The 27,006-nt window shown below is 45.5% G+C and overlaps 1 protein-coding gene across 5 annotated transcripts in view; it reads left to right on the forward strand.

Moving 5' to 3' along the window:
- The first annotated feature begins 9,479 nt into the window (after positions 1-9,479).
- The window catches only part of Gpat3 (glycerol-3-phosphate acyltransferase 3), a 50,473-nt gene continuing 32,946 nt past the window's right edge, over positions 9,480-27,006 (forward strand). Inside the window, exons 1-3 of one of the 5 annotated variants that reach the window (XM_060381024.1) lie at positions 9,480-9,587; positions 10,544-10,828; positions 22,588-22,654. In XM_060381024.1, coding sequence (XP_060237007.1) covers positions 10,688-10,828; positions 22,588-22,654 — 208 coding nt within the window. In that variant the 5' untranslated portion in view covers positions 9,480-9,587; positions 10,544-10,687. Of the gene's footprint in view, positions 9,588-9,622; positions 9,986-10,079; positions 10,259-10,543; positions 10,829-22,587; positions 22,655-26,721; positions 26,862-27,006 lie in introns of those variants that run through there. The other 4 variants (XM_021655803.2, XM_021655802.2, XM_060381025.1 and 1 more) reach the window with 4 other exon arrangements.

Consider the following 27,006-nt stretch of genomic DNA (forward strand, 5'->3'; position numbering starts at 1 on the left):
CAAGGTAGCTATGTGTTGTTGCCCTCAGCAAAGGGTAAACAGGTAAACATATGCTCACTGGCTTGACCATATCTTTTTTTTTTTTTTTTGAGAAGATTTATTTATGTATGAGTGCTCTAGCTGCATGTCAGAAGAGGGCACCAGTTCATCATAGATGGTTGTGAGCCACCATCTAGTTGCCGGGAATTGAACTCAGGACCTCTGGAAGAGCAGACAGTGCTTCTGAGCCATCTTTCTAGCCCTGTCCACCAGCTTGAATGAGTCATTCCCTTCATTGTTGGTGTCTTTGCAGTTTGGGAGCAGACATTAATTTAACCTTTTCCCCAGAAAAGCTACACATTCATTCTAATTCTAATTCCACAATGGGCCAAGACTGCCAGATGCTCATTCTAGCAAGACACAGACAGGTAATAGGTCCAACTCACTGGCTCAGTGATTTGAAGGCTAGGGAACTGGCTTGGCATCACCGAGCTGTGAGTGCAAACGAGGTGGTATGCATGTGTACCTGGTACTTTTCTTGCTGCTGTGATTTGAAATGAGCAATTTAAGGGATGAGAAGAAGTTTCTTTCGGCTTAGGGGAAGGCATGGCAGCAGATGACTTCCTGCCCACAGGAGTATTTGGCAGTGTGGTCCACGACATCCTGGCTCAGGAAGCAGATAGCTTTCTGCTTTTTCCCTTTCTGTTCAGTCCAGGGACTGTGCCACCGACTTCCAGTGTGGCTCTTTTCCCTTCCATTATTCCCGTCTGCGAAAGACTTCACAGATACATCCAAAGGTGTGTCTAGTTACTGCCCTGGGTCTTTCTTAATCTGATCACGACAATTCAGCGAGCTCATCTGTATAGTATGTAATATTTGTAGGTTACTACATTGATAAAAGTTAAAGCAAAAAACTCCCAGAGGACCTGGGAACATTTGAGTGCATGTCTGTGTCTCCTGTGGAATCCAGAGAGGCAAGTTATTGCCACCTAATTTACTAGGGGACCAAAGGCAATTCGGTAGTCTTCAGTAGTTTATGGTAAATCTCAAACAAACTGGAGGGGATAGTTCTGATGGGTTTAGAGGTAAATAAATAGCTGGGTGTGGTGGCGCCTGCCTTCAGTCCCAGCACTCAGGAGGCAGAGCCAGTGGATCTCAGAGTTCAAGTTTTACTTGGTCTATAGAGCAAGTTGCAGGACAGCCAGGGCTACATAGAGAAACCCGGCCTGGAAAAACAATAAATAGATAAATGTAAATAAAATAAAGTTTTACTAACAATAGCAATATGAACCTGGTGTGGTGGCACATACCTGTAATCCCAGCACTGGGGGAGGCAGAGGCATATGGATCTCTATGAGTTTGAGGCCCTCCTGGTCTACAAAGTGAGTCTAGGACAGCCAAGGCTGCACAGAGAAACCCTATCTGGAAAAACAACACAAAAGCAAACAAAGAACAGCAGTATGAGGGGTAGGATGTAGCTCAGTGGGCAGTTTGCTGTCCTGGCATGCACAGTGCCCTGGGTTGGATCCATAGCAACATGTAAACCCCAAATGACAGTGTTTATTTGAAATCTCAGCACTCAGAAAGCAGAGGCAGGAGGGCCAGAAGTTCAAACTCATCCTTGGCTCCATTAGTGTGAGGCTTTCCACCTCAGTTTACCTAATCTAGATAATCCTTCAGGAGCAGGTCCAGGGATTTGTCTCCTGCAAGATTCTAGATCCTGCCAAGTTATTATAAGAACTCAACCTGACATTCAAACATATCACAGGTAAGCCATAATCTTCCATCTCTTGTCCACCATAGGCCCATGAAATAATGCAAAGAGCATTCCGTCCAACTTCAGAAGTGCCCATAGTCTTTCACAGTTCCAAAGGTGTTCAAAAGCTTAAGCACAGTCTCTTTTGGGACTCAGGTACTGTCTTAAACGTGAGCTCTTATAACATCAGAAAGTTACATGCTTCCAACATATGATGACACAGAGTAAATGTTTCCCCTCTAAAAGGGAAGAATAGGGCTTAGCAACAAACAATCAGACCAAAGTAAGGTTGAAACCCAGGAGGGAAAACAACAAACTCTGCAGCAGTATGTCCAGCATCTGGTTCGTGACAGATGTGTCTGGACCCCTCCACCTCTGCTGCCTGAAGCATGTATAACCTTCCTATAGGGTCACCTCCACTCCGTGCTTTCAGTTTTTCCAGTAGCCATCTTTAAAAAAAAAATTATTTATTTATCTTAATTTCCTGTGTGTTGGTGTTGTGCCCGAATGTATGTCTGTGTGAGGGTGTTGGACCCCAGGAACTGGAGTTACAGATAGTTTTGAGCTGCCGTGTAGGTGTTGGGAATTGAACCCAGATCCTCTGGAAGAGCAGGCAGTGCTGTTAACAGCTGAACCATCACTCCAATCCTCCAGCAGACATCTTATGGTCCTAGCCTCTCCAACATCCTGGTGGCTCCATTAAGACCTAGGCTTTCTAGAACTGACCTGAATGTTCCCTCCCTGAAGACTAGATTTTATGGTGCCATAAGATGCCCATATAAGCTTCCCAAAGAGAGAGGCAACCAGCTGTCCTACCCAGCGTGTGCCACCTTTGAATCACATCGGTGACCACTGTGTGACCCTAACCCTATGGATATATCAGTGGCACATTTACCTTGGTGGTAACCAACTGTTGTGTCAGTGGAATTAAGACCCGCTTAATAAAGGGATACCAGGCCTGGTACTGGAAACTTAGGTAACTACTCAGTGCTTGTGAAAACTATTGGAGGAACCTCTACAACCACTAATTCACAGAGACAGCATATTCCCTAACACCCTGTAAGCATTTGTTAAAGGCTATAAGAGAGAAAGCAAGGGTAGAAAGCGTGTGAGAGCTGGAAGGTGGAAAGGAGCGCTGTGAAATGCTGCCTTCGGGGCGTGACGGGCTGTCACTCCTAGGAACACAGCAGCTGTGGTTGGCTGCACAAAAATGCAACCCATCAACATTCCATCATGGGTGGGGGAGGGCTCACAAGGCCCCATCTCTCCCTGAGGAGCTATAAACAGTTGATTTTTGTAAGGGAGGTGGGTTTGTTGGTTACTTTTATATTTCAATGTCAAAACACCACTACTAAGGCAATTTTGGATGTAGAAAAGTATTTGGGCTCATGATTCCAGAAGTTAGAGTCCAAAATGGCTGAGACAGTGGCAGCAAGTGCCAGGCTTAGCAGTACTTAGCAGGAAGCTGAGCTCACATCTTAAATCACAAGCATGAATCAGAAAGAAAGAGAGAGAGAGAGAGAGACCTTCAGAACTATTGCATCTCCTAGAACTTCCCAAGCAGCACCAACAACTGAGGTCCAAATTTTTAATTACATGAGCCTGTTAGGCCCAGCAAGAGCCTAAATATAAGAAGGTATGAAGAGAACTCAGGAAACTAATTATCCATCGATGCAAAAACGCAAGAGACTCTTCTTAACCATTGTACAATGGGGTCACCCTGCTGGTCAACTAGGAGTGGCACCGGGAGACAAAGAGCTTAGGTTTTTACAAGACACAAGGCGGGAATCTCCTGGGGTTGACTTCTTGGCAAGTTAGGATTGGATGAAGTGTCTAACTTTTAAACTAATTGGTTAGTTCTGGTCACCCTTAGGTCCAGTCAGCCCTGTCGTAAATATCTGATCTTCAAGTCAGTTTGGAATTTCCTGCCATCCACAGTTAAATGTGGGGGGTGATTAACTCATCCCATGTCTGTTCTGAGGAGTAGGGGTTTCAGGCTTTGGATCAAAGGTCAGGAGAAGGATTGGGGCCATTTGGCCCAGTTTCCAAACAAAGCCCATCTCACCAGTACCAGCCAGTGACAGTAGAGATCTCTGCTTGTTCTCTTCCTTATCTCTGCCCTCACAGATGGCTAATGTCAGGAACTTTTACATTCCTCGGTTCTCTGGAGAAGCACTAAGAGGCTTTAATTAACATGGGCCTAACAATTAAAAGAAACATAGGTTACAAAGTTAGTCTGATTCTTCCAAGCCTATGACAAACATTCTCACTCAAACCACCGGAGGGTGGTTTACATTGGTGTATGTACGGTTGTATAGGAATTTTCACCCAGCGACATAGCTACTCTGCTAAGGGATCACATCCAAGGACCTCGGTCTGTGTGCTCCGGCTGGAATGCAGACATACCCCCAGAATGTACACCTATAGTCCCTCTGGCTGGAATCCTTCAGTACACAGCTTTAATCCCAGTGACGGCTAGGACAGACAAAGTAAGGAGTCACAGAAAGATTTGACAGAATGAGTCAGAGACAGGAAATGCCCAGCTCTCCGTTGGGAAGACCTAGTCTTCAAAAGCAGGTTTCAACACAAGCAAAAACGCCGTGTATCTATAGAAAGCAGAGTTATTAGTAAGAGAAAAACATCTTTATTTAGTCCATCTATGTACAGAGTTTGGAACAACCCTCAGTGAAGGACAGGCTGAGGCACGGCTAGAGAACACTTCAACAGAGATGTCAGAAGGCTGGGTACATCTTGTGGGGATGCCTGGAGGAACACCCATCCTTTCCTTGGGGGTGACGTGGGGTCTACACTGTTGAAACTTTTCGTAACCTTAAGACGTTTTCACCCTCATTCTCCCGCACACGTAACTGATATTTTTCACGTGTCAGTCATGCCTGATCACAGTCCCTAATTCCTGATTCAGATACGAATCCAGATGTTGCTCTCAAAGTTATTTTGTGGAATAATTACATGGTGGAAGTCTCCAATGTTGTGACTCTAAGCCAAATTGTCCTCAGCTGTTGGGGCAGGCTGAGACAGCTGATGTTAAAGCTCTGAAATCTGAGTTGAGGCCTTTCCAAAGAACAAATTCTGACTGAGTTGCTTGTGGATCAGAGTTCCAGCTTCATAATAGTTGTGTTTTTTTGTTTTTTGTTTTTTTAAAAGAAACCAAAATTTCAAAATTCTCACTACAGAAATCAATGGATTTTAAGCTCAGGTCCATTTGCAATGTATCTAATGAACCCTTAAACAGACACTGTATGGTTGTGTTTTTTTTTTTCCAGTTATAGAATATTCAATTGCTATGGTTATATTCAGGAACTTATAGGATCCAGTATTAGATGCTTGACTTGAGATATTTGAGGGAAAGAAGGGGAGAGATGTGAATATGGCCACAAACAGAAGTATTGCAATGTGGTGAGAGGGCCTAGAGAATGAGAGACCCTGTATGGGCGGGGTAAGGTGGGGTGGGGTGGTGGTAGGTGGGTGGTGGTTGCACACGAGAAAGGTCTGGTTGGAATGTGCTCAAGGTACTGCAGACTGTGGGAGGTGGAGAAGTAGAGGGGTTGTCTCTTCAAATTAGGATGTCCTGTGGAACTGAACTGAGTGTTTGGGCCCAGGACTATAATCCTATGTTGGGACTAGGATTAGGAATTCAAGTCCAGCCTTGTGTACTTGCTAAGGTCAGCATGAGCTACATGAGACCTGGTTTCCAAAAAACCGAGGATCTGGGTGTGTACTGTTTTAGATCTCTGTGAGTTCTAGGATAGCCTGATCTACACAGGGTTCCAGGACAGCCAGGGCTATAGAAAGATCCTGTCTGAAAGCAAAACTAAACAGACTTTAAGAAAACAAACAAAAGGCACGTGAGAGAGGGAGGGAAAGAAAGAGGGAAGGATCTATGTGGTGGGAGATAAAAGTGACTTTCTTCTCTAATCTTTGGGCTATAATTCATGATAGAGCATTATAGCTTGTGCAAGGCTCTGGGTTTGAGTGCTAGTACTGCAAAAGACAAATGAATGCATAAATGGAATGCTGCTGTGCTATTGTATTTGAACCCAAGGCCTTGTATATGTGCTCTGCTGGTAAGCCATGCTTCCAGGCTCCCAGGCTCCCAGGCTTCCAGGTTAATAAAGTATATGCTAGGGATCTAGGAAATGTAGCTTAGCTAGTAGAATGCTTGCCTAGTGTGCGTGAAGCCCTGGCTTGGCTACTCAGCTCCACAAGAACTGGACAGAACCGTACATACCTCTCATCCCAGCACTCAGGAGACAGAAGTAGGAGTCTTTGAAATGTAAAGTCATCCTTAGTTATGTAGTGAGTTTGAGGCCAGCCTGGGACACATGGGACTCAGTCTCAAAAAAGGAGCATTAAAACATACATATCCACACATGTATATATTCAACAAAGGGTGCATTAATACATACATATACGTACATCTATATAAAGGCACATTAATACATACATAAGCACATATCTATATATCTGATAAGGGTCACTAGTAAGTGCCCCAACCATCGGGGCTTCAACGTGGGTTCCTAAGGGAGGAGAGTGGAAGGAATGGGAGGGGACGAGAAGCGCAAGGAGGGAAGCCAAGTCTGTTTGTCTGATCAAGGCTTTATTTATTAGAAATTTTTACCCAATTTATATAGGGAGAAGGCAGGAAAAGGCGAAGGTAATTAGCTGCTGCAGGAGACAGGAAGAGTGCCTTTATGTGTTAAATAGGGTGCCTGCAAGATACCATAGGGATGTTTTCTCACGGATGCTCTAACAAACGGATGTCCTCACAGTCTATCACCCATGAGTTAGGGTCCTAGATAACTTACACTAAATAGCTTTAGGTCTCCACTAAATGACCTTTGCTCACTATTTGGCTTTGGCCTAGTAAACACCTTTTGTCTCCACTAGATAGCTTTGACTCACTAATTGACTTTGGCTTCAGTAGATAGCTTTGGCTCCACTAGATAGCTTTGACTTTGGCTTCAGTAGATAGCTTTGGCTCCCGGCAAATATGTACATACATCTATGTATCTATATATGTGCCAGATAACGGGTGATAAACAGGCTTCGAGACAACTTTCTTTTTCTTTCCTCCTTTTTTTGTTTATTGTTTGTTTTTTTAAGATTTATTTATTACTTCTACAGTATTTTGCCTGCATGTACACCTGCACACCAGGAGGGGGCACCAGATCACATTATAGATGGTTGTGAGCCATCATGTGGTTCCTAGGAATTGAACTCAGGACCTTTGGAGGAACAGTGCTCTTAACCTCTGAGCCATCTTTCCAGCCCTGTATTTATTTATTCATTGTTTGTTTGTTTGATTTTGGCTTTTGAGCAGGGATTCTCTGTGTAACCTTGGCTGTCCTAAAACTTTCTCTGTAGACCATGCTGGACTTGAACTCAGAATCTGCCTGCCTCTGCCTCCTGAGTGCGGGGATTAAAGGTGTGCACCATCACCACCAGGCTTCTGGACAGCTTTCATATTAAGTGGTTTACAATTAGCTGAGTTTTATCTTTTTGTTTTTATTTTGTTTATTATTATTATTATTATTGAGACAGGGTTTCTCTGTGTAACAGAGCCCTGGCTGTCTTGGGCTTGCTTTGTAGACCAGCTGGCCAAGAACTCATAGATATCTGACTGCCTCAGCCTCCCAAGTGCTGGGATTAAAGCTTTGGGCCACCACAACTGGCTTATCCTTTTTTTTTTTTTAATGTAAATAGTTTCATTTAGAAACAGAAGCCTTGTCTTTAAAAAATAATAGAAAAAAGGAAAGTGTTAACTGTGGGTTGGGCTTATTGGCTTATGTCATTAATTCTAGCACTCAGGAGGCAAAGGCTGGTGGATCTCTGTGGGTTTGAGGACAGCCTACAGGGGAAGTTCCTGGTGAACCAATACTATGTAGCAGCAGAAAAAAAGAGAAAGAAGAAAGAAAGACAAGATAAAAGGATGCTAACTGTTCTGGAGTTCTAGAGACTTCAGACTTGGGAATAAAAGGCCCCTCTCCTTTCTTGTGTCCCTATAATTTCTGTATCCTCTCTGTCTCAGTCTGGTGAACCATAATTATTATCTGTTTGAGTCAAGGTCTTACTATGTAGCCCTGGCTGGCCTAGAACTCACTGTGTAGACCAGGCTGGACATGAACTCAAAGGGATCTACCAGCCTTGCTGGGATTAAGGGTGGTGCTGTTATTCAGGTCCAAGTAATGATGGGTTCTTAGAACCATCTTTTAGATTAGATTAGGCCCTAAATCCGGGATTAAATGTCTTTATTAAAGAAAGAAAAGGCTGAGGATGTTGCTCAGCGGTAGAGAATTTGCCTAGGAAGGAGGTCACATGAACACAGTGGAAGAATTCTGCAAACAGCAGAAGCTCGAAGAGGAGAGCAAAGATTCCCCTAGGGCTTTGGGGGGAGCCTGACTGTGCATTACAAACATCCTGATTTCAGGTTTCAGGCCTTTGTTAAGGTAAAAACTCTAGGGGTGATCTGTTTAGACCCAGGGGTCCTGACCGTAGGAAGGGGAAGGCAAGGAGATTCTGAGGAGGTAAAGCAAGACAAAGGCCTAGGCTTGCCCTGAGCGTCCTCCTAAGGCTGTCCAGGGGAGCCTGTGTCTTATAGGCAGCTCCAGGAGGTCGACATTACCGTGTTTTGGGTGGTAGCAGTTTTCTGATTTCTGGTTACCGCTTTGTTCACGAAGACATTCCTAAACAAGACCCCAAACCTTGTCCCCAAGTGTGTGAACAATAAATTCACTCAGCCCCAGTGTGTAAGCAGAAAGAAGGGCTGTCTGTGTGGTTCCTCCGCAGGGTGGGCCATGGAGCAACCATTCAGCCTTCCGTAGTCATTGTGATTGGAGGGAATAAAGGAGGTTAAATATTTCACCCGGGCAGTATTTAAATGAGCTAATAAATCTTGCTTTGTGACTAAATACAGAAAGCACACATGCATACACAGATATGTCGGCCAGCTTCCAGCAATGTCCATTTCTGCACATAGGTGTTTCTTAGACAGGGTCTCTTATGGCCCACGCTGGCCTTCAACTCCTGGTGCCAATGTCTACATTTTCCTCATCATGCCCGGTAGACCCTCCTCAAAACCAATCTCTTCATTGTGTTTTATTTATCTTGTGTGCGTGGGGTCAGGAGATGAGTCGGTTCTCCCCTTACACCACGGGGAAGGGGGGTGTGTGTCCAAAGATGGGCATATTTAGCACCAGGCGCTTTTGTTGATGAGCCACGTCGCCGGCCTCAGAAGCTGCACTGGGAGGGCGAAGCTTTTCACTTATTTCCCCCTTCCTGGCGCGGAGAGCGCCAGCGATGGGCAGGAGGCGCAGAGGACAGGACGAACCTTTACAGTCTCGGAAGGTGAGCTTCCTTCGTCCTCCGCTCGCAGCGTCTCTGCAGTATCTGCCACCGACACTTTCTGTTCCGCTTTGCTAGTCCCACGTCTTCCAGTTCCAAGACCAACCCCCGACTGTCAAACTGTGAACCGGAGTTTGGTCCTACTAAGAGTTTAGAGCCCTTCCAGGGACGGGCGGGGTCGGTTTGCGTTCTCCTGCTCTCAATCTCCCTTCTCAAGCTCGTTCTTAAAACTGGTTCAGCTGCGGCGGAATGCAGGCGCTTGGTCTTCTTGTTCTGTTCTAGTAGGGGCTGGCACCGTAGCGGCGTGGGACGGGGAAGCCTGAGAAGCTCGTGCAGCATTTTCTGCAGTGCGTGTGCGTGCGTGCGTGCGTGCGTGTGAAGGGAAGCTTAGATCGGAATCTCCTCCGGGGAGTGACAAACAGCCTTTAGGATGTCCTGCTTCCCGCCCTCTCCCCTCCCCCTCCTGCCCGCCAGCCCTTCTAAAGAAAAGGTTTGTAAAGGTTCTGGCTAGTTAGCCCCAGGCTAACTAGTGGAACTCAGCCCGGCCCAGACCCGTCTCCTCTGGATCCTCCAGTCGAGCACAAGCGCTGGAATTCTAGTCCTGTGACACCACCACTCCAGTCTCCTGAGTCTGTTCCGTGCCAGGGGGGTGGTGGCAGAGTGGCTAAGGCGACTTGTGAGCAGGGAGCAAGCAGGCTCCCTCCATCCCTGGCCTGCAGCTGGCTAGCGCAGGGAAGGAGGCGTAGGAGAGCCGGGAGGGCTGAGGGTGCCTGCTCACCCCTTGCTCTGCAGTTTCCTCCTCCCGACAAGCCCTCCCCAGGCGGTGGTGTTGCGCTCCCACAAACGAGATCTTCCCCAGCGTCCCGGAGACGTCAGCGGTCCATTCCGGTGAGCGGTGATGGAAAGCCTGCCACCTAAAGGACCTTGGCTGGGAGGGCGGAGGGCGGGGGGAGAGGCGGGGCCGAGGGCCGTAGCTCCCCCGGCGGCGGCGCCCCCCGGGGACGCAGTCATGCCAGGGAGCTCCCCGTTGGGTGGCGAGGGGGGTGGGGCGAGGGCAGAGGGCAGAAAAGGGGAGCCCCGGCGCGCCAAAGCCACCGGCTACTCGCGTAGCCCGCAGCCCACAGGGAGCCCGTAGGGATCCGCGCCGCCCCAGGGGCCTGGGTGAGTCACCGCCGGTTGTCGCAATCGCTACTCGGAGGAAAATCAGGCCCGGGGTGGGGCGCGTTCCGGGCTGCCTCCGCGCGCCCTGGCCGCACCAGGGTGTCCCCTGGATCCCCGCCGGCTGGGTCTGCTCTCCCGAGAGACACTCAGCCCTGCGCCCCGAGCTTGGCCCCGGCTTCCAGTAGAGGGCTAGCCCGCGGGGACAACGGGGACCCACGAGGAGGCGGGAAGGAGGTGGCAGTAGTTCTAAGAGTTCTCGCCCCCTTCTCCCCCTCCACTCCGCAGAGCTGAAGGGAGCGAGCAGGGCGGCGCTGACTCCCCCCGAGCCCGGCTCCGGGTGGGACGCTGTGTTTTCCCCGAGCTGCGGCCGGACCGCCCGGGACTCCGCTCGAATCTCCTGGGGACCTCTCCCGGAGGGCGTGCCGAGACATGGAAGGCACAGACCTGGCGCTGAAGGTCCTGTCCACCTGGCTGACGCTGGTGGTCGGCCTCATCCTGCTGCCCTCGGCCTTCGGATTGTCCCTGGGCATCTCGGAGATCTACATGAAGATCCTGGTGAAAACCCTGGAGGTGAGCGCAGGGAAGGATGCGGCGGAGCTCGGGTTGCCCTGGGGATCTAGGGAGCCAGGAGTCGCGGGGGCTGAGCTTAGAGCTGTGGGAGCTGTCTGAGCAGAGGGTCGGGGGTGTGTGGGGATGGGGCGGGAACCTGAGAGAGTATTTTGGTTTCTGGTCTGCCGAAGCGAGAAAGACAGCCAGGCTGATCCCAGCCACGAACACCAGTCCACCTCACAGGAACCCGTTCACCTCGGTTCTGTCATAACTACTATTTTTTACTCACTAGATTATAACTCTGTGACAGCCGTTTGCTGTATCAGCAGATTTATTTCCCACTGTGCCTCGCGGGCTGTCACTTCACTCTGAGGTTTTACAGCCCCAGGTTTCAGAGGTCCTTCAGTGACTACGGAGGCATCACGTTCCGCTTCGTGCCCGAGATAAGAAACCAATGGCTGGGTGGCCAGAAATGAACCTGACTTTATTTTAGTGGAGTCATGGGGATTTTTATCTAACCAGGGACACTGGCATACCGTCGCAAAGGTTTCTCTGACCTCAGTTTGGCCTTGGGTTTGTTTCCAGGTTCCACAGACAAAGGTGTTAGATGCAACTGAGTGAGGCGGCGGGAGGGAAGGCCTCAGCTTAAGTTTATACAGGCTTGTAGTAAAATTCAGAAGGCCTTTTCAGGTAGGGTGGTAAGTGCTGTGAGGTTCAGCGTTCAAAGATTTGTTTGAATTAAGTGTTACAAACTCAATGGCGAGAGGCCCTGAGGGCTGTTCAGGGTTACCCAGATCTGGTACCTAAATCTCATCCGTTTCTCTGTATCTGCTCTGGCAAGGTGATGACTCCTGAACTTGATTGCACTCATCTACAGAATAGAAGTAACAACGTCTATTTGCACAGTTTTTGCTTGTTTGTGTTTGAGACAAAGTTTCTCTGTGTTACAGAGCCCCAAGCCCTCCTGGACTTAGTAGAACAGACTGGCCTCCAACTCACAGAGATCCTCCTGCCTCTGCCTCCGGAGAGCTGGGATTAGAGGCATGTGCCACCATGCCTCCTGGCACTGCATACAGTTTTTGTTTGTCTGGTTTGGTTTTGACACAGGCTCTCCTCACCCAGAGCCCTAATTGGCTTTGAAATTCTTGACATCCACCTACCTCAGCCTCCCAAGTCCTGTATTACTGACGGGAGCCATCACGCTTAGCTTCCCACATTGTTGTTTTTAAGAGTGAAAATACATCAACACACTTAGCCCTTATAAAGGTGCCTGTGTATGGTGGGTGCTCTGTGTCTTTATATTAAATGAAGAGTTATTGCTTAGAGTCTGCCGCCTTTGCTTCTCCACCGTCTCTGTTACCACCTACAGCTGTGCATCTTTTGGCCTGTGATTTTTCTCCTCCCATAGGACATGGCTCTGTCCCTTCCTTCTTAGTAAAGGAGTGACTCTTACATACAGATCTCTAGCCCAGGACAGGCTTGCTGCCTGCTGCCTGCTTTCCTCCAGATCCTTGTTGGACTTTCTCTTTGTGGCTGTTTCTTTGCTGAGTCCTTGAAACTATGCTTTATCCCCTGTCTGCCTAACTCTCTTTTCCAAGATGACATCTCACTATATAGCTCAGACTGGCCTTGAACTTTGGAACCTGTTGCCTCAGGCTCCCTAGCACTGACCTAAGAGGTGTGTACCTCCTTGCCAGCCTTCAAGGTTTTAAAGTCTCTTCTTTTTCCTTGTTGCTTTTACACAGTGTGGTCACACTGTACTCTGAGTCTTAGTTTCCTCCTGAGGGTAGACTTTTTTCAGAACGGTAATTCCACAAGCAACTGATGATCTTCTTCAGCCCTAGCTCCTGAAATGATTGAGCTGGTTTCCTGGGCAACAGTGTCCTTTGGAGAACTAGATAAGGGGAATCAAACACACACACCTCCTTCTAAGTGCTTATTACTGCCTTCTTGCTTTAATCTTTCTGGACAGCTGAAGCAATCGGAGGGAAGGCGTTGCCTTGTTGTTCTCAGCTGGCAAATTACTGTATTTGTTGGGATGATTGCCAAGCCAGGTCCTGACTTTGAGTTTGGTTGACAGGTCCCTGAAAGTTTGCTATTTAAGATAGAAAGAAACTTCAGATAGGATTTCTGTTTCTCTCCATATGTGCAGGAGTAAAACCAAGCAAAACACAGGCCACACACCACACTCCCCACATACACATCTCTCTCTCTCTCTTACACACACACACACACAACCCCTCACATAGACACACATACACACACACATACACACAAACCATCGTCCATTGTGTATTTGCTTTAATTTTTTTTTATTGTTAATAGGTGGGTTTTTAAATGACTGTACCCAAATCTGGAGGTTGAATTGGGTTTGGATGCCTGCTGAAGAGCCTCCCATGGGTGGGTTTATGTTATTTTGAAACCACCGCATGTGTAATCCTAGCACACCAGGGAAACTAAGGCAGGAGGATTGCTTTCAGCTTGAGGACAGCCTATTACAGAATAAGACCTTATCTTTAAAAAGATAAGGTCCATAAGAATTGTTATTATTGGGGCTGGAGAGATGGCTCAGTGGGTAAGGGTGCTGATGCTCTTCCAGAGGACCTGAACTCCATTCCCAATACTCACATGTTCCAAGGGCTTGCAGTGCTCCCTTCCATCCTCCTCAGGCACTGTACAGATGGGGTGAACAGATATACATGCTGGCAAAACACCCATACACATAAAAAATAAATCTTTAAAAGTATTTTGTTGTTATTATTATTATTGATTTTTGAGACAAGGCCTAAGATTTATTTTTATTGTTACATGTTCTCTTTAATACAGGGATTTCATATAGACACATATGACACGAAAGTAGAAAAGACTATCTGGGGAAGGAAAGAAACTAGAGTCAGAGTAGATCAAGGGGGAGAGGGGACCCAAAGGGAGAGGGAAGCAGGTATGTGGTAATTATGGTCAAAGGACATGGATGCATCTGAATGGAAACATCTTCATGAAACCCATCACTCCGTACAAAGTTTAAGTAATTTATTAACAGGTAGAAACAATCTTTTGGTCTGCTAAAACATACATGCTAAAACCCTATAAATGCTATCATGGAGTTAGAAATATTGATATTCCCTTTTGTCTGACATAGAGGTCATACCTATAATCTCAACACTCAGAAGGCTGAGACAAGACTGTCATAAGTTTGAGGCCAGGTTGAGCTGTGTCTTGAGTGAGATCCTATCTCAAAGCAGGGAGAATCAGGAGACTGGTGAAGGCATTTGTCGCCAAGCCTGACACCTGAGTTTGATCCCCGGTACCCACATTAGAGTGGTGGTGCCCTCAGGGAGGTGGGGACAGAGGCACCTGGATGACCACAGGGCTGACCATGGCAAGCTGTCCTCTGACCTCCACCTGCTGAATTGTAGATGCCCTCAGATATTCTAGTAGACATTACATTTTATGTGAATAATGACAGCTTTATCCTATTGTTGGATGACCCCTTTCCCTCCCTCCTCTCCTGCTTTTCTATCATTAAGTAGAATAGGAAGGATCTCCTTGCAATGTGGCACTATGATAGTGACAGATAGCATCAAGTATTCTTGCTTTGCTTTTTACTTTAAAATATTTCCGATTTAAAAAATTAGTATATTTACTTATTTATTGGGTGCGTATTTGCGTAAGTGCTAGCAAAATTACTTTTGAGCATGTGCTGCATGCTGCCTTCTTTGTTGCAAGGTATCCCTAAATATGAATACATGTCTCTAGTATGTCCATCTGTTTGAAGACCAGACTTGAATATTTGGGATAGAATGATTTCAGGGAGTCTTTAGATCAGAGAGTCCTATACATACCTTAGTGATATCTAAGGGGTATAGAAGATTCTTCTAGGCAATGTGTATGCCAAAGATTAGTTAACACTGGAGGAAATGGTTTCAGATACAAAGTGAAAAGTAAAACTTGAGAGTGAGGAGGCATGTGGGGGAGAAATGGGCAGAATGTATGTGTTCGAATCTCTGGCGTGTATGTGAGGTTTTCATAGTTATCCAACAGGAGTGTAGGTTAAACATTGCAGGGAGCTCACTGCTCTCAGTCCTCCAAATAACCTTACAACCAACATTATAAGGTTAGTGATTAAGGTGAGAGTAAGGAGGGACTGTTTTTCCATGGTCTAGGTTTATGATTAGAAAGAAACCAGGAATAGAAAGAAAATATAGAATTATTGACAGGAGGAAGGGGAAAGGGCTGTGAGCGCAGCTCAGAAGAGTGCCTCTCCAGTTCAGCTCTGGGTTCTCTTTCCAACCCTGAAAGAGGGACTTGTGAGATGCAAACTGTTCCTGATTATACAGGCACAATGAGGAGTGGCCCCTTCCCTCCCTTTTTGAGGAATAAAATGGAAGTGTGGACAAGTTCTCCCGTATTTCTGGCTCTGGTCTCTGGCTGGTTATTTGTCACAGCCTTGGTTTCTGCATGCATAGATCGTGTGCTATCCTGTTGGATTATCCTGAGGGGTAAACTAGGAGGGGAGATGAGGGCGCTTGACACACAGTCGGTGCTAAGTTTTAGCAGAGTTTAGATTGGGACAGCACGGCAGATGCTGTATCATTTGCTTGCACCAGACTGAGATTTAACACGTTCACTTTGGTGGGTGAACACGGACTCAGGCAGTTAGTTCTTCCTGCCTACGTTGTATGTTCTGACTCTCTACTCTCTCTCTTCCATCCACCAAAGATCTTTCATCTTTTGAAAGAGTCATTCCCAGGAGGCTATTACCAGGTTTGTATAAGAGATGCTCCCTCTGATGTTGGAAATCAGTGCGCTAGGAAGGCCCAGGCTGTTTATAATGAGCGACAACAATAAAGAAAAGCTGGCTTTTCACTTATCTTAATTCCACAGGGGCCTGTCATTATTCTTATCAATTTAGGGCAGGAGTTCAGTAGCATGCAGCTGTTAGAGGTAGAATCAAGTTTTTATTTGACTTTGGAGCCAGGATTTTTATTCTACCGATATGACTTAAACTCTGCCAAGAAGCACTCATTTGGCTACAGATAACACTTTTGGCTGTTATTTTTGTTAAACCCTGGAGTTTGAATTTTTAGAAGATTTTATTCATTTTCCTTATCTCGTTTCCTGGCTTTACTCAATCCTTGAATATTTACAGCATAAAACTTAGATGCTCTGATTGTCTAGAATGAGAACCTTGTGGTTTTGCGAGCTTTTGGGTTTTTCTGGAAGAATAGCCAGTGTTGTTAACCTCTGAGCCATCTCTCCAGCCCCAGATTTTGGGTTGTTTTAAAATCAGGCTTGAAGGCTGAGGATGGAGCTCAGTGTTCTTCTGGCATGTATAATTCCCAGCACCACATAAACTGGGTAACATGGCACATGCCTGTAATCTCAGCACTTGGGACGTAGAGGCAGATTATCTATCTATCTATCTATCTATCTATCTATCTATCTATCATCTATCGATATCACTAATAATTAAAAAAGAAAAAGGCTATGAATTTGACATGGAAAGTGGAAAATGGTGGAGTGAAAAATGATGTAAATATGGTGCTCATATATGAAATTTTCAAAAAGAGAAAAAAAATCAAGGCTGTCTTCATCTATACAGCTTGGAAAAGAGATTTTTTTTTTTAATGTGGCTTGAAACACACTTTAGCGAAGTCCCCCTTCTCCCCTTCAGACTTTGGGAATTAAGTGGCGAGAAGCTTGATAGATGTATGCCTTTTAGCTTTGCTCTGGACTCAGCCAGGTGCGGGTGTAGCCGCAGCCGTTGTTAAAGCTGCTTCTGCACTTCCGGTCCTCTTGTCTGCATGGTCTCGAGGCAGAATCATTCTGAGATTATCCTGAAGAGACTTAGAGTCTCCAGAAGAGCCATACTGCCTCTGGATCGGGGCTCACTCACTTGGGTGGAGAAGCTGGCGAGGTAAAAGGGAAGCGGCGGCCTGTTGGGAGCTGCCCTGGTGGTCCAAAGAAACTTTGTCTTTGGTACCTGAACCAAGGGTGAGGTGTGTGGAGGAAAAAGCAGTCTATCCTACTGCTTTGTGTCTCAGTGGGCCCCAGGCAGTTTCTCTCCTTTAATGCTCTCCTTCATGCCCACACCCCCATACTGGGGGTTCAATCAGAGGATAGCTAGGCAAGTCTCTCCACCACTGAGCTGTCTTCCCAGTCCTCATTTTACTTTGTATTTTAAGAAAGGGTCTCAATAAGTTGTGCAGGCTGGCCTTAAATCACCAGACTTAGTGATTAGAGTTGGTCTAGACAGGCCTTGAATTTATGAACCTCCTGCTTCGGTCTCCCAAGTAGCTGGGTTTACAGATCCGGTCACAGGCCTTGCCTGGCTCTCTAACATTTACTGTCACCTTTGGTACTGACCCTCCTTAGAGAGATGATGAAACAGGCCCTGGGAGAGTAAACTTTCTGCTGGGAGACAAGTTCTCCCTGACACCAGGCTGGCTGCAATGCTTCTTCGCTTTTGGTAGTGCATAAGCAAACACTGGAAAGCAGCTGTCTACTCAGATTCCCAAACAGCTGTCTGTCTGTCTGCTACAGATTCCCCAGCAGCTGTCTGTCTGTCTGACTGCTATGGATTCCCCAGCAGCTGTCTACTATAGCTTTCCATTGGCATTGAAGATCTGCTTCTCCAACCTTGAAATTTGTTCATCTTGAGCAGTCTTTGTGGGGCAGACCCTTGGCCCTCTCAAATGGGGAAACCTGGTGCACTCTCAAATGCTCTTTGCCATCTGTCTTGCTCTTTGAGGGATGTGATTTTCTATTTGAAGAATGTCATTGTATATGACAAAGCATCACAGGCTGAGCGGGCTAAACAGTACAGAGTAACTTTCTTGGGGTTCCGGAGACCAGCAGTCTCAGGTCAGGGAGTCCATGAGGCTGGTTTCATTTGTCTCTGTGTCTTCACACACACACTCCTGATATTTTCTTCTTTTTTTCCTGTGGCCATACAAACGTGTGCATGTGCATCCTTGTGTGTGACTGCAGGTGACTTTGTTTCATGTAGAGGTGTCAGCCTTGGGTGGCAGTCCTTTCTTAGGTCTTTGAGACAGTGTTTCTTACGATGCATGACTGAAGCTAGCCAGCCAACCAGTGAAGTTCTGTGGATTCTCGTTTCTGCCTCCATCTCTCTGTGTAGGAGAGCTGGGATTACAGACGCTAGCCAACATATCTGGCTCATATGTGGGTTCTTGAGATTTGAACTCAAGTCCTCACACTTGCACAGCAAATATTTGAATCCACTGAACCATCTCGTCTCTCCAGTGCTAGCCTTGGTATTTCTTTGGGTATCCAAATTTCTTCTTAGAAGACCACTCATCAGATAAAATTAGGGCTTAGTTTAAGGGCTTCATTTTAACCTAATAATATTTTTAAATGATCTTACCTCTAAATATAAATCTGCCCTGTTCAACATTTGAATTCCAGAGGGTTCATAGCTGAACTCTTCCCTCCTAAAAATGTTGACATCTTCCTATGGAATGTTTGTTCTAGTTTAAGGTGCCTTTATAAAACATAAAATTAGGTGGTCACAATAAAAGGGTGAATTCTAAGAATAATAATAATTGGTTGTCACACAAATTTCTTTTATACTATCTTTGGTTTCCTTACAAATGATAATAGATGCCACAGCTTTAGGGAAAAACTATGGACACTAACCTTTACCTCAGTTGAGAAAAGGTAGGAGCCCAGGGTTAAATGCCTCCTTCTTGAGCAAGAATAGAAAGGATGCAGCCAGATCAAGTGTGAGTCTTACTGCTAGAGATGGACTGCTGAAAGACTGGGCCTCTATTTTTAGGTGTTCTAAGTTAGGTGTCAGACTCCTACTTGGCTCTGGGCTGCACAGTCCTGTGGAGGCATAGTCCTTGACCTTCACATGTAAGTTCTAGGCTATTTATTCTCTACGTTATTTTCTTTTCCTTTCTTCCTTCTTTCCTTCTTTCCTTCCTTCCTTACTTTCCTTCCCTCCATTCCTCCCTCTCTCCCTCCCTCCTTCCCTTCTTCCTTCCTTCCTTCCTTCCTTCCTTCCTTCCTTCCTTCCTACCTTCCTTCCTTCATTCCTTTCTTTTTTCTTTTCTTTTTTTTTTTTGAGACAGGGTTTCTCTGTATAGCCTGGACTCTCTTTGTAGACCAGGCTGGCCTCACACTCACAGTGATCTGCTTGCCTCTGCCTCCCTGGGTGCTGGGATTACAGGAGTGTGCCACTGTGCCTGGCTCAGTTGTTTTGTTATTTATTAAAAAAAAAAGTGTTTAATTTCTCTCTTTAACATATATTTCTGTGCCTTTCTGGTCTCTTTTTTTTATATTAATAAATCTGTCTTTTTGACAGTATTTGTCAAGATATTTGAAAGTATTTTTTTTTTCACCTAATTTGTCATTTTAGGCTTGCTGCCTCCATCTGCTAACCTAGGCCTAGTCCTGGAAGCTTCTAGCCTCCGTACAGTACAATCTAATCTAGGCCTAGTCCTGGAAGCTTCTAGCCTCCGTACAGTACAATCTAATCTAGGCCTAGGATGTTTTCAGCCTCTGAGACTTACTGCTGAATAAACTCACCCTTTATAGCTCAGAACATGGCTGCTCTGGCAAGAGATCACATCCAAAGATGTTCTAGGCCCTTTCTTCAACCTGCCTTTCAAACTCTCCCATGAACTGAACTGTCACAAACTCAGCTCCTCTGCACTGCCTCTCAACTCACTAGATCAACCAAACTGTCTGAACAGAACTGACTAGAACTCGGAGATCTGCCTGCCTCTGTCTCCTGAGTGCTATACCAACATGCCTGGACCTTTTCTTTATAAAGCTTTTCTTTATCTGATACTTGCTCTATACCAGGCTGGCCTTGAACTCAAAGATCTGTCTCCTGGAACTAAAGGTGTATATGTATTCCAGCTGAATCACAGACCTAGAACATCTTTGGATGTGATCTCTTGCCAGAGCAGCCATGTTCTGAATTAAAATTCCTCTACACAGGTGATTATATTTAGTTATCATCACCACAGTGCATTTTGCCTCTTATTTTGCTCTTTCCCTTTCAGATTAGTCAATTTAGACATTAGTGTCTGTTAGGTCTGGGAATCACTGAAGAAAGAACTCAGACTCAAGTAGTATGCAAAGGCAAGAAACATTTATTCTGCAGAAATTTCCAGCATGCAGGGGCTACTATTCTATAGAATATCAGCCCTGAAGTGAACAAGCGGGCTCAATTTAAAGACAGTTAGAGGGTTTCTCAGTGTGCCTAGGTAATCTTTGCATTGATTGGCTGGTGCTGATCTAGGGGATATGGGGGAACTCAAGATTGGTTCTGAAAGTTGGGGGACTTCATGGAGTGCCCAGGTAACACAGTATCATTTTGAATAGCTAGACAAAGTGTTTTTAACTGACCTTCAATTTGATTGGTGAGTGCCTGGGAACTTACCTAAGTTATTGTTTCTGGTTTTTCGGGAGGTTATTGAGTTATTGTATCTGGTTTCCATGGACTGTAGTTTCATGTTCCGAGAAATAGAAATTCAGGCCTGTTTAGTCTGAAGCCACTTTTGAAGTCTGTTACAGGGTCAGACTGACTGGCTTATTAAAAACCATTCTCCTCAGTGTCTAGGCTGGACAGTGTTGGCACTGTCAATCTTCTGATTTTGAGGCCAGCCTGGTCTACATAGAGTTCTGTGACAGCCAGGGCTACACAAAGAAACCCTGTCTGGGAAAAAAAAAAGACATTAGTATCTTGTTGGGGTTGTTGTGAAGCTTGTATATTGATGCTGGCTACTGCCTGGGCACACCCATCCTTGTTGTGTAAACCTACTTGATTAAATGGCCTAAACCTGGGCAGGGCAGAATGGGATAGGCATGGCTAAGGTTCCCTAGGCTTTAGAGGACAGGAGAATCACGGGAAGGAGACTGACTGACAGGAAGAGAGGGAAAGGAGGGCTCCATGGTGGGTTATCTTGGAGAAGAAACCACGTGGGTCAGGAGGAAGGACTCCAACGATGACATGAAAAGGCCCAGATAAAGAATACAAGCAAGTATTTTGGGATTATGTATGGAAGGTAGCCCAGATAGGGATGATTAAGGCAGATGGCATTGGGGCTGGGAGATGGATGGTGAGGTTACTGAGATAACATAGGTAGAAATATCTGCCCAGCCTAAGGTAATAAAGGCAATTTTAAGACCTAACAAGTGTCTGTGTCTTATTGGTGATAGCAGGTTAAATAATACCACTGCAATAATCATAGGGCAAATAATAAATAATAAAAAGCCCAACACATTTTTAATTTACTACTACAGTATCTGAATTGTAACCTTAGATATTATTTTAATTGCTTTTTAGGATAAAGTTATCTATGTATCTATGTATGTGTCTACATATCTAAGTATCTCTATTTCCCACCTTTATGTATGCAAGTATCTATTATCTATTATCTCTATCATTTATGTATCATTTATTATATCTATCTATTCTATCATCTCTGTGCTCTGACCTTGAATGTGCTAGGCAAGCATTCTATCACTGAGCTATATCTCCAGACCTTAGTTGCTAAATTTAAAACTCAAAACCTAACCAACCAAAAGGGGCAGATGCAGTATTCCTTCTTTCTCTCTTTCTTCTTTCTTTTCTTTCTTTCTTGGTTTTTGACCTGGACTAATTCTGTAGACCAGGCTGACCTCTGACAGCATGCACCACCATCACCCAGCCAGGTCTACAGATTCTTTAAATTCGATGTTGAAAATAATCCACGTGGTCATTTTAAGGTGCGTGTCAAGTGGTAAATGATATGAGAAGTGCATAAGAACTGTAGGAAGAGGGGTGCTTGCCTCACGTGCATGAAGCTCTGGAGCCAGTCTTCAGGACTGCATGGAGCAGGTGTGGTTTGTCATCCTAGTGCTGGAGAGGTGGAGGCAGGAAGGTCAGGGACCCAGAGCTGAGGGGCAGGCGGGGTGGAGGTGGGGGTGGGTCAGCGTAAGTGCTTGCCTAGAATGCTCCATGCAGGGAGTTCTGATCCTGGTTTTTGTTCTTGGCTATTTAGGAAGTTGAGGCCTGCTTTGGTTGGTTTGGTTTTGGTGGTTTGGGTTCTGAGTTGGTTGGCCTTTCTCAACCCCGACGCTCTTGAAACAGCCATCTGCTGTTATCTTGCTCTACATGTTTCCCATTTGTCTTCTGAAGCAACTTCGTATTTACTAGGACGTCATCAGTGACAACTGTGGGGACGTACAGAGGCCTAGGACTGGGACAGAATAAGACCACTACCACAATTTTTGACCTGAATTTGAAACAAACTTTGTTAAATACTGCCCAGTTCCATACCCAGGATTCCCAAAGAATGGCTGATAATTACTTTAGTCTGGTGCTTATAAAGGCAAAACCCATAAGGCTACAAACTTCCTGCCTTCATCCAATCGGGGGCAAGGATACCTCTTGACATACTTCCTGCCTACATACCTCCAGACCAAGCACATCCTGTGCAGTTGGAGCAACCAGACTTATTTACAGAAGTGAAAACACGTGGCTTGTAATCTTGAACAATAGCCCCCAGCATTCCAGGAAGTTGTCTGTCCTTGGGCAAGGGGGGCTTAAGGTTAGAGGCATTTTTGTTTTGTAGATTTCTTGAGCACAGTAATTAAAATATAACTTTAGCTCTCATGCCAGCACTAGTGTACATGAGAGATTCCCAGAGGTATCTCCCCAATTCAGACTGAGTCTGGCCTTAAGTTCACTTCGGTGTAAGTGTGCTTCAGTGTTAACATGTGTCTGTGGAAGTGTTTCAACACATGCTTCTTGTTTTGAACAGTGGGCCACATTACGAATCGAGAAAGGAGCCCCGAAGGAGTCAGCTCTTAAAAGCTCAGCTTCTGTGGGTAAGTCTTTCTTTTCATCGCAATTGTTTATGTACTCAGACTGAACGGTTTAGAGCCACCCAATCTGGAGCTGGTTTATGCAGAGAGCAATGTCTTCTGTAGGCCTCAGGTTATTCATCATTTTGTCCATAATATAAAATAGTAGCTAAGTTTTGATAAGATGATATCAGGAGGGCTGGACAGTACGTGGTAGCTCCTGTGTGTTCTTCCATGTATTATTTTATTTCCAAAGGTTGCATTTGAAGAGTACTCATGGCTATAAAGATGCCAGGGATTAAAACAGGCATGGGCAGGCAATTTGTACTTTGTTACAGTACCCTTACAAGCTAACATGAGTATTCAGCTCATTCACATATAATCATGGACATGGTTCAATCTCCCACAATGCTTGCTACTCACTACTTGTTCACTTGGTTTTGTGTGTGTGTTTTGGGGGAGGGATTTTGTTATCTCTCTTACATTTTCTAGTTGCTGCAGATTATATGACCATCTTAATTATTCAGCCTTACACAATTAGAACTTCTGTTATAGACATATGTTATTATTGTTTGAGGTTTGTAATCTTTACATTGGAAATTTTGATACGTAGAAAACATCGGTAATTATTTTTTCTTCATTTGTTTTTTTTCCAAGACCAAAAGAGGTTTCTCTGCGTAGCCCTGACTATCCAGGAAATCTCTGTAGACTAGGCTGGCCTTGAACTCAAGAGATCCACCTGCCTCTGCCTCACAAGTGCTGGGGTTAAAGGTGTGCCCCACCACCGCCTGGCATGGTAATTATTTTATCATCTTAGTTTTTGACTTGTCCTTTGTCTTTGCTTGTGAGTATGTTTTGATGGCAAACTCTTTACGTCATTTGCCCCTTAATTTTGAGATTGGATAATTTTTCAAGAGGGTGGGGTGGGGGCTGTTTGTCAGTCTGTTCTCATTTTTTTGTCACTGAGGTGCAGGAGCAGGGCAGGGTGCTGTACTCAGGTCTCAGACTATCCCTGCTAGATGATGGGACCCAGGTGGTAGGTGAGGAGGAGGAGGCCTCTCCCTGTGTGAGGCAGAAGCAGGCAGTAACTCAGGTATTGGCACAGAGATGGAAGAATCACTGGCTTACTCTCTTCCGAGGGCAGCACCTTCATGCCCCAGAGACTTAATCAAGGCCCCACTTGTGCAGGTCCTCAGCACTTCAGCATGCTGAGGGCCAACCCTCTATCACAGGAACCCTTGCAGTTTACATGTAGGCCACAGCAGAGGCTTATCCGTGTGCCCTGGAGTTAGAACTCGGAAGTTGAAGTTCTAGCAGGGTTCTAGCAGAACCTTCTAGCAGGAGGTTCTTAGAGTATGTTCCTTAGAATGCTTTTGACTGCTGAAGGCTGAATGAATCCTGCACAAAAAAATGCAGGCTGGAGAGAGGGCTCAGTGGTTAAGAGAAAGTACATGACCCGGATTCCATTCCCAGGACCCAGGTTGGGTGGTTCATAGCCACCTGTAACTCCAGATCTAGGGATATCGGATACCTCTGGCCTCACTCATGTGCACTTACCACATACAGACACATAGTGGAAAATAATTAAGATAAATAATAAAGAAGTTAAGTCAGGCAGTGGTTGTGTAACTTTAATCCGAGCACTTGGCAGGCAGAGACAGGCCGATCTGTATTTCCAGCTCTAGAGTTCGAAGCCAACCTGCTCTATAAAGTGGATTCCAGGACAGCCAACGCTACCCAGAGACACCCTGACTCAAAAACAAAACAAAACAAAAAGTTAAAAAATACCCAACTCTTGTCTGGGAAAAGGGTGTATCTCATTGGTTGAGTATAGACTTCATGTATGTGAAACTCTAAATTAAATCTCCAGCACCCCAAGTCCCCAATCAACTAAAGCAGATTCTCCAGGGGAAAAATGTCTAGAGGGAATTATATACTGTCCCTTCCTCTGGAAGAGAAGATCTATATGGTGATAAAGGTCTGGGAAAGTCCCAGAATACAGAAGCATGTTAGCTGGGCATGGAAGGATATATCTCTAATCTGGAACTCTGGAAGCTGAGGTAGGAGAATTGTATGTTTGGTAGCCTGGGCTACATAGCTGATCCAAGGTCAGCTTGAACTATGTTAGTAAGACCTTGCTTTAAAAAGTTGGAAAAACAAGAGAGTGAGAGGGAGGGAGGGAGAGAGAGAGAGAGAGAGAGAGAGAGAGAGAGAGAAAGAGAGAAAGATTTCTTAAATGTAATGCTTTCCTACAGTTACTTGATACAATCTTCTTTTCCCCCCTGGAACATATGACACCTGTTAGCTTCTGGTAGAAGTGAGTTAAAACCAGTCCTTGTTCATTTATGTGCCTAAAGAAACTGTTTTAGTTGGAGTAAGAATTCTGATAATCATTTCAGTTACTAGATTCATAGGAAGTCAGTTTATTGGAGTAGTGACTAAGCAAAAAGGAAGAAACAGACCACTAGATTAATCAAAAGTCTGAACTTGTCCGCGTTTTCCCCTGTCTGCCCTCTGCTTTCTCTGATGGAATATTTGATCCAGCCTTGCTGTCTCTAACCAAAGAGCAGAGTTTTATCCTCCATGTCACTGTGGCTGGTCTCACTCTAGGTACTGACTCGCCACCAAGGGTAACAACAGGCCCTAAGTTTAAGGACTGCTCAGCCATGGACGGCACACACCCACTTCCATTGCATCCGGTGGCCTACTGAACACCACTGAAGTGTCCCCTTCCTTCTCACTCCTGCCCCCCTTGCTGCCATCGACTTTTTAACAGGAGTTTAAATTCTCACCTGTTTTGACTAACCTTCATTTCCAGTCACAGTTTTTTTCTGAGTAGAATAAAAGATGTACAAAAACATTTCCCGTCTGATTTAGGATTAAAACTGGTCAAGTGTCCAGGTACTTTGTTAAGAAGAAATTTATTACCTGAAGGGTTGTATGTGAGGGATTGTAGAAACAGTTTGCTGTTGGGGAGCTGTGGATTTTAGTTAACAGAGTGCTTGCCTGGCATCCATGAAGCTCAGACTTTGATCCCTAATACCACACAAACTAAGGGAAGTGAGGTACATTGTAATTCCTAGCACCCAGGACATGGAGGGAGAAGGAACAGATGTTCAAGGTCATCCTTGACTAGAGTTTGAGACTGGCCTGAGCTATAATAGGCCCTCAAAGGAAAGAAAGAGTGGGAGAAGATACATCATAATTTAGAGTAAGGCCAGCACCTATGACATTTGCTGTATTTAATTCAGAGTGGCTGTTCTCTAGTCTGTGAAATCAGAATAAGCTTTCGAAGTTTTCGAACATCTGTGATATCTAAGCTTGGTGTGGGATCCTGAATTTACCAAAATGTGGTGTCTGTGGGGAAGACAGTCCTCTTAGATAGGGCACTGTGAGATGCTGAAATAGGAGAAGCAGCGAAAGATAGCGTAAGAGGAGCACTGTGCTCTGTGCTGTGTTCTTGTCTGTACTAATCCATGCTAATCCACGGCAGCATGCTGTGTACCTCTGCCCCACTTCTGACTCTATGCTCATGAAGCCTGGACTTACGGGTATGTGCTGTGTTGATCCACCCAGGGTTTGGAGTCATTAGGGAAATGGTGTCACAATCCTAGACAGACAGTAGAGGGTGATGAAACGCTCTGAGCTCTGGCTGGTGCAATCTTCCGTCAGTTGGGGCATCATGTCTCTGTACTGGAGCCAACAGAAGCACAAGGCAGCCTGGAGCCAGCTCAGGCAAGGGTCACGGGCAGGCCCGGGCCCCGGGCGCTGTGACTTTTGACATGCCTCTGAATTACACAGTCCTGATAAGACATTTGGAGGCACAGATCCTCTAAGCAGGCTAAGGAGGGATGATAACTATTTTCTGCACATTCACACAGATTCTTTCTGCTGCTTTTTTTTTTTTATTTAATGAAGCACATATATTTTATAACACATCAGGTCTCTCTACCTGATATGACGTGCCCTCTGTACCATATTTCTTCTCTGCTTTTATTATATATGCCATCTGCGTGTAAACCCAGGGATATATTATCTTCATGGAAAAGTAATTTTTTTCTGTCTTACTGATTTTCCTCTGCTGTCTGTAGGAGGCGTGTCACTGATTGGGCTCAGGAGTGGGCAATTTTCCCTTGCTTCATGGAGACTGCTGAAGGATTTTCCCGTCCCATCTCTGGGGTTAGAGGCTTTTCTTCGTTGTTAACACATAGGTGAAGGTTAATCCCTTCAAGTAAGTGCTCTACTCGCATTCAGTTGGTGGGAATATTCCTACCCCTCACTCTCTATCCTTCCCTCCTGCCACAAACACACTGGGGAGGAAGGGCAAGACAGAGAAGGAATCTAATGTCTTCAGTGTTACCTTTTCCTCCCTCTGC

This window comes from Meriones unguiculatus, chromosome 3, assembly GCF_030254825.1.
Source record: "Meriones unguiculatus strain TT.TT164.6M chromosome 3, Bangor_MerUng_6.1, whole genome shotgun sequence".
NCBI classification, from domain to species: Eukaryota; Metazoa; Chordata; class Mammalia; order Rodentia; family Muridae; genus Meriones; species Meriones unguiculatus.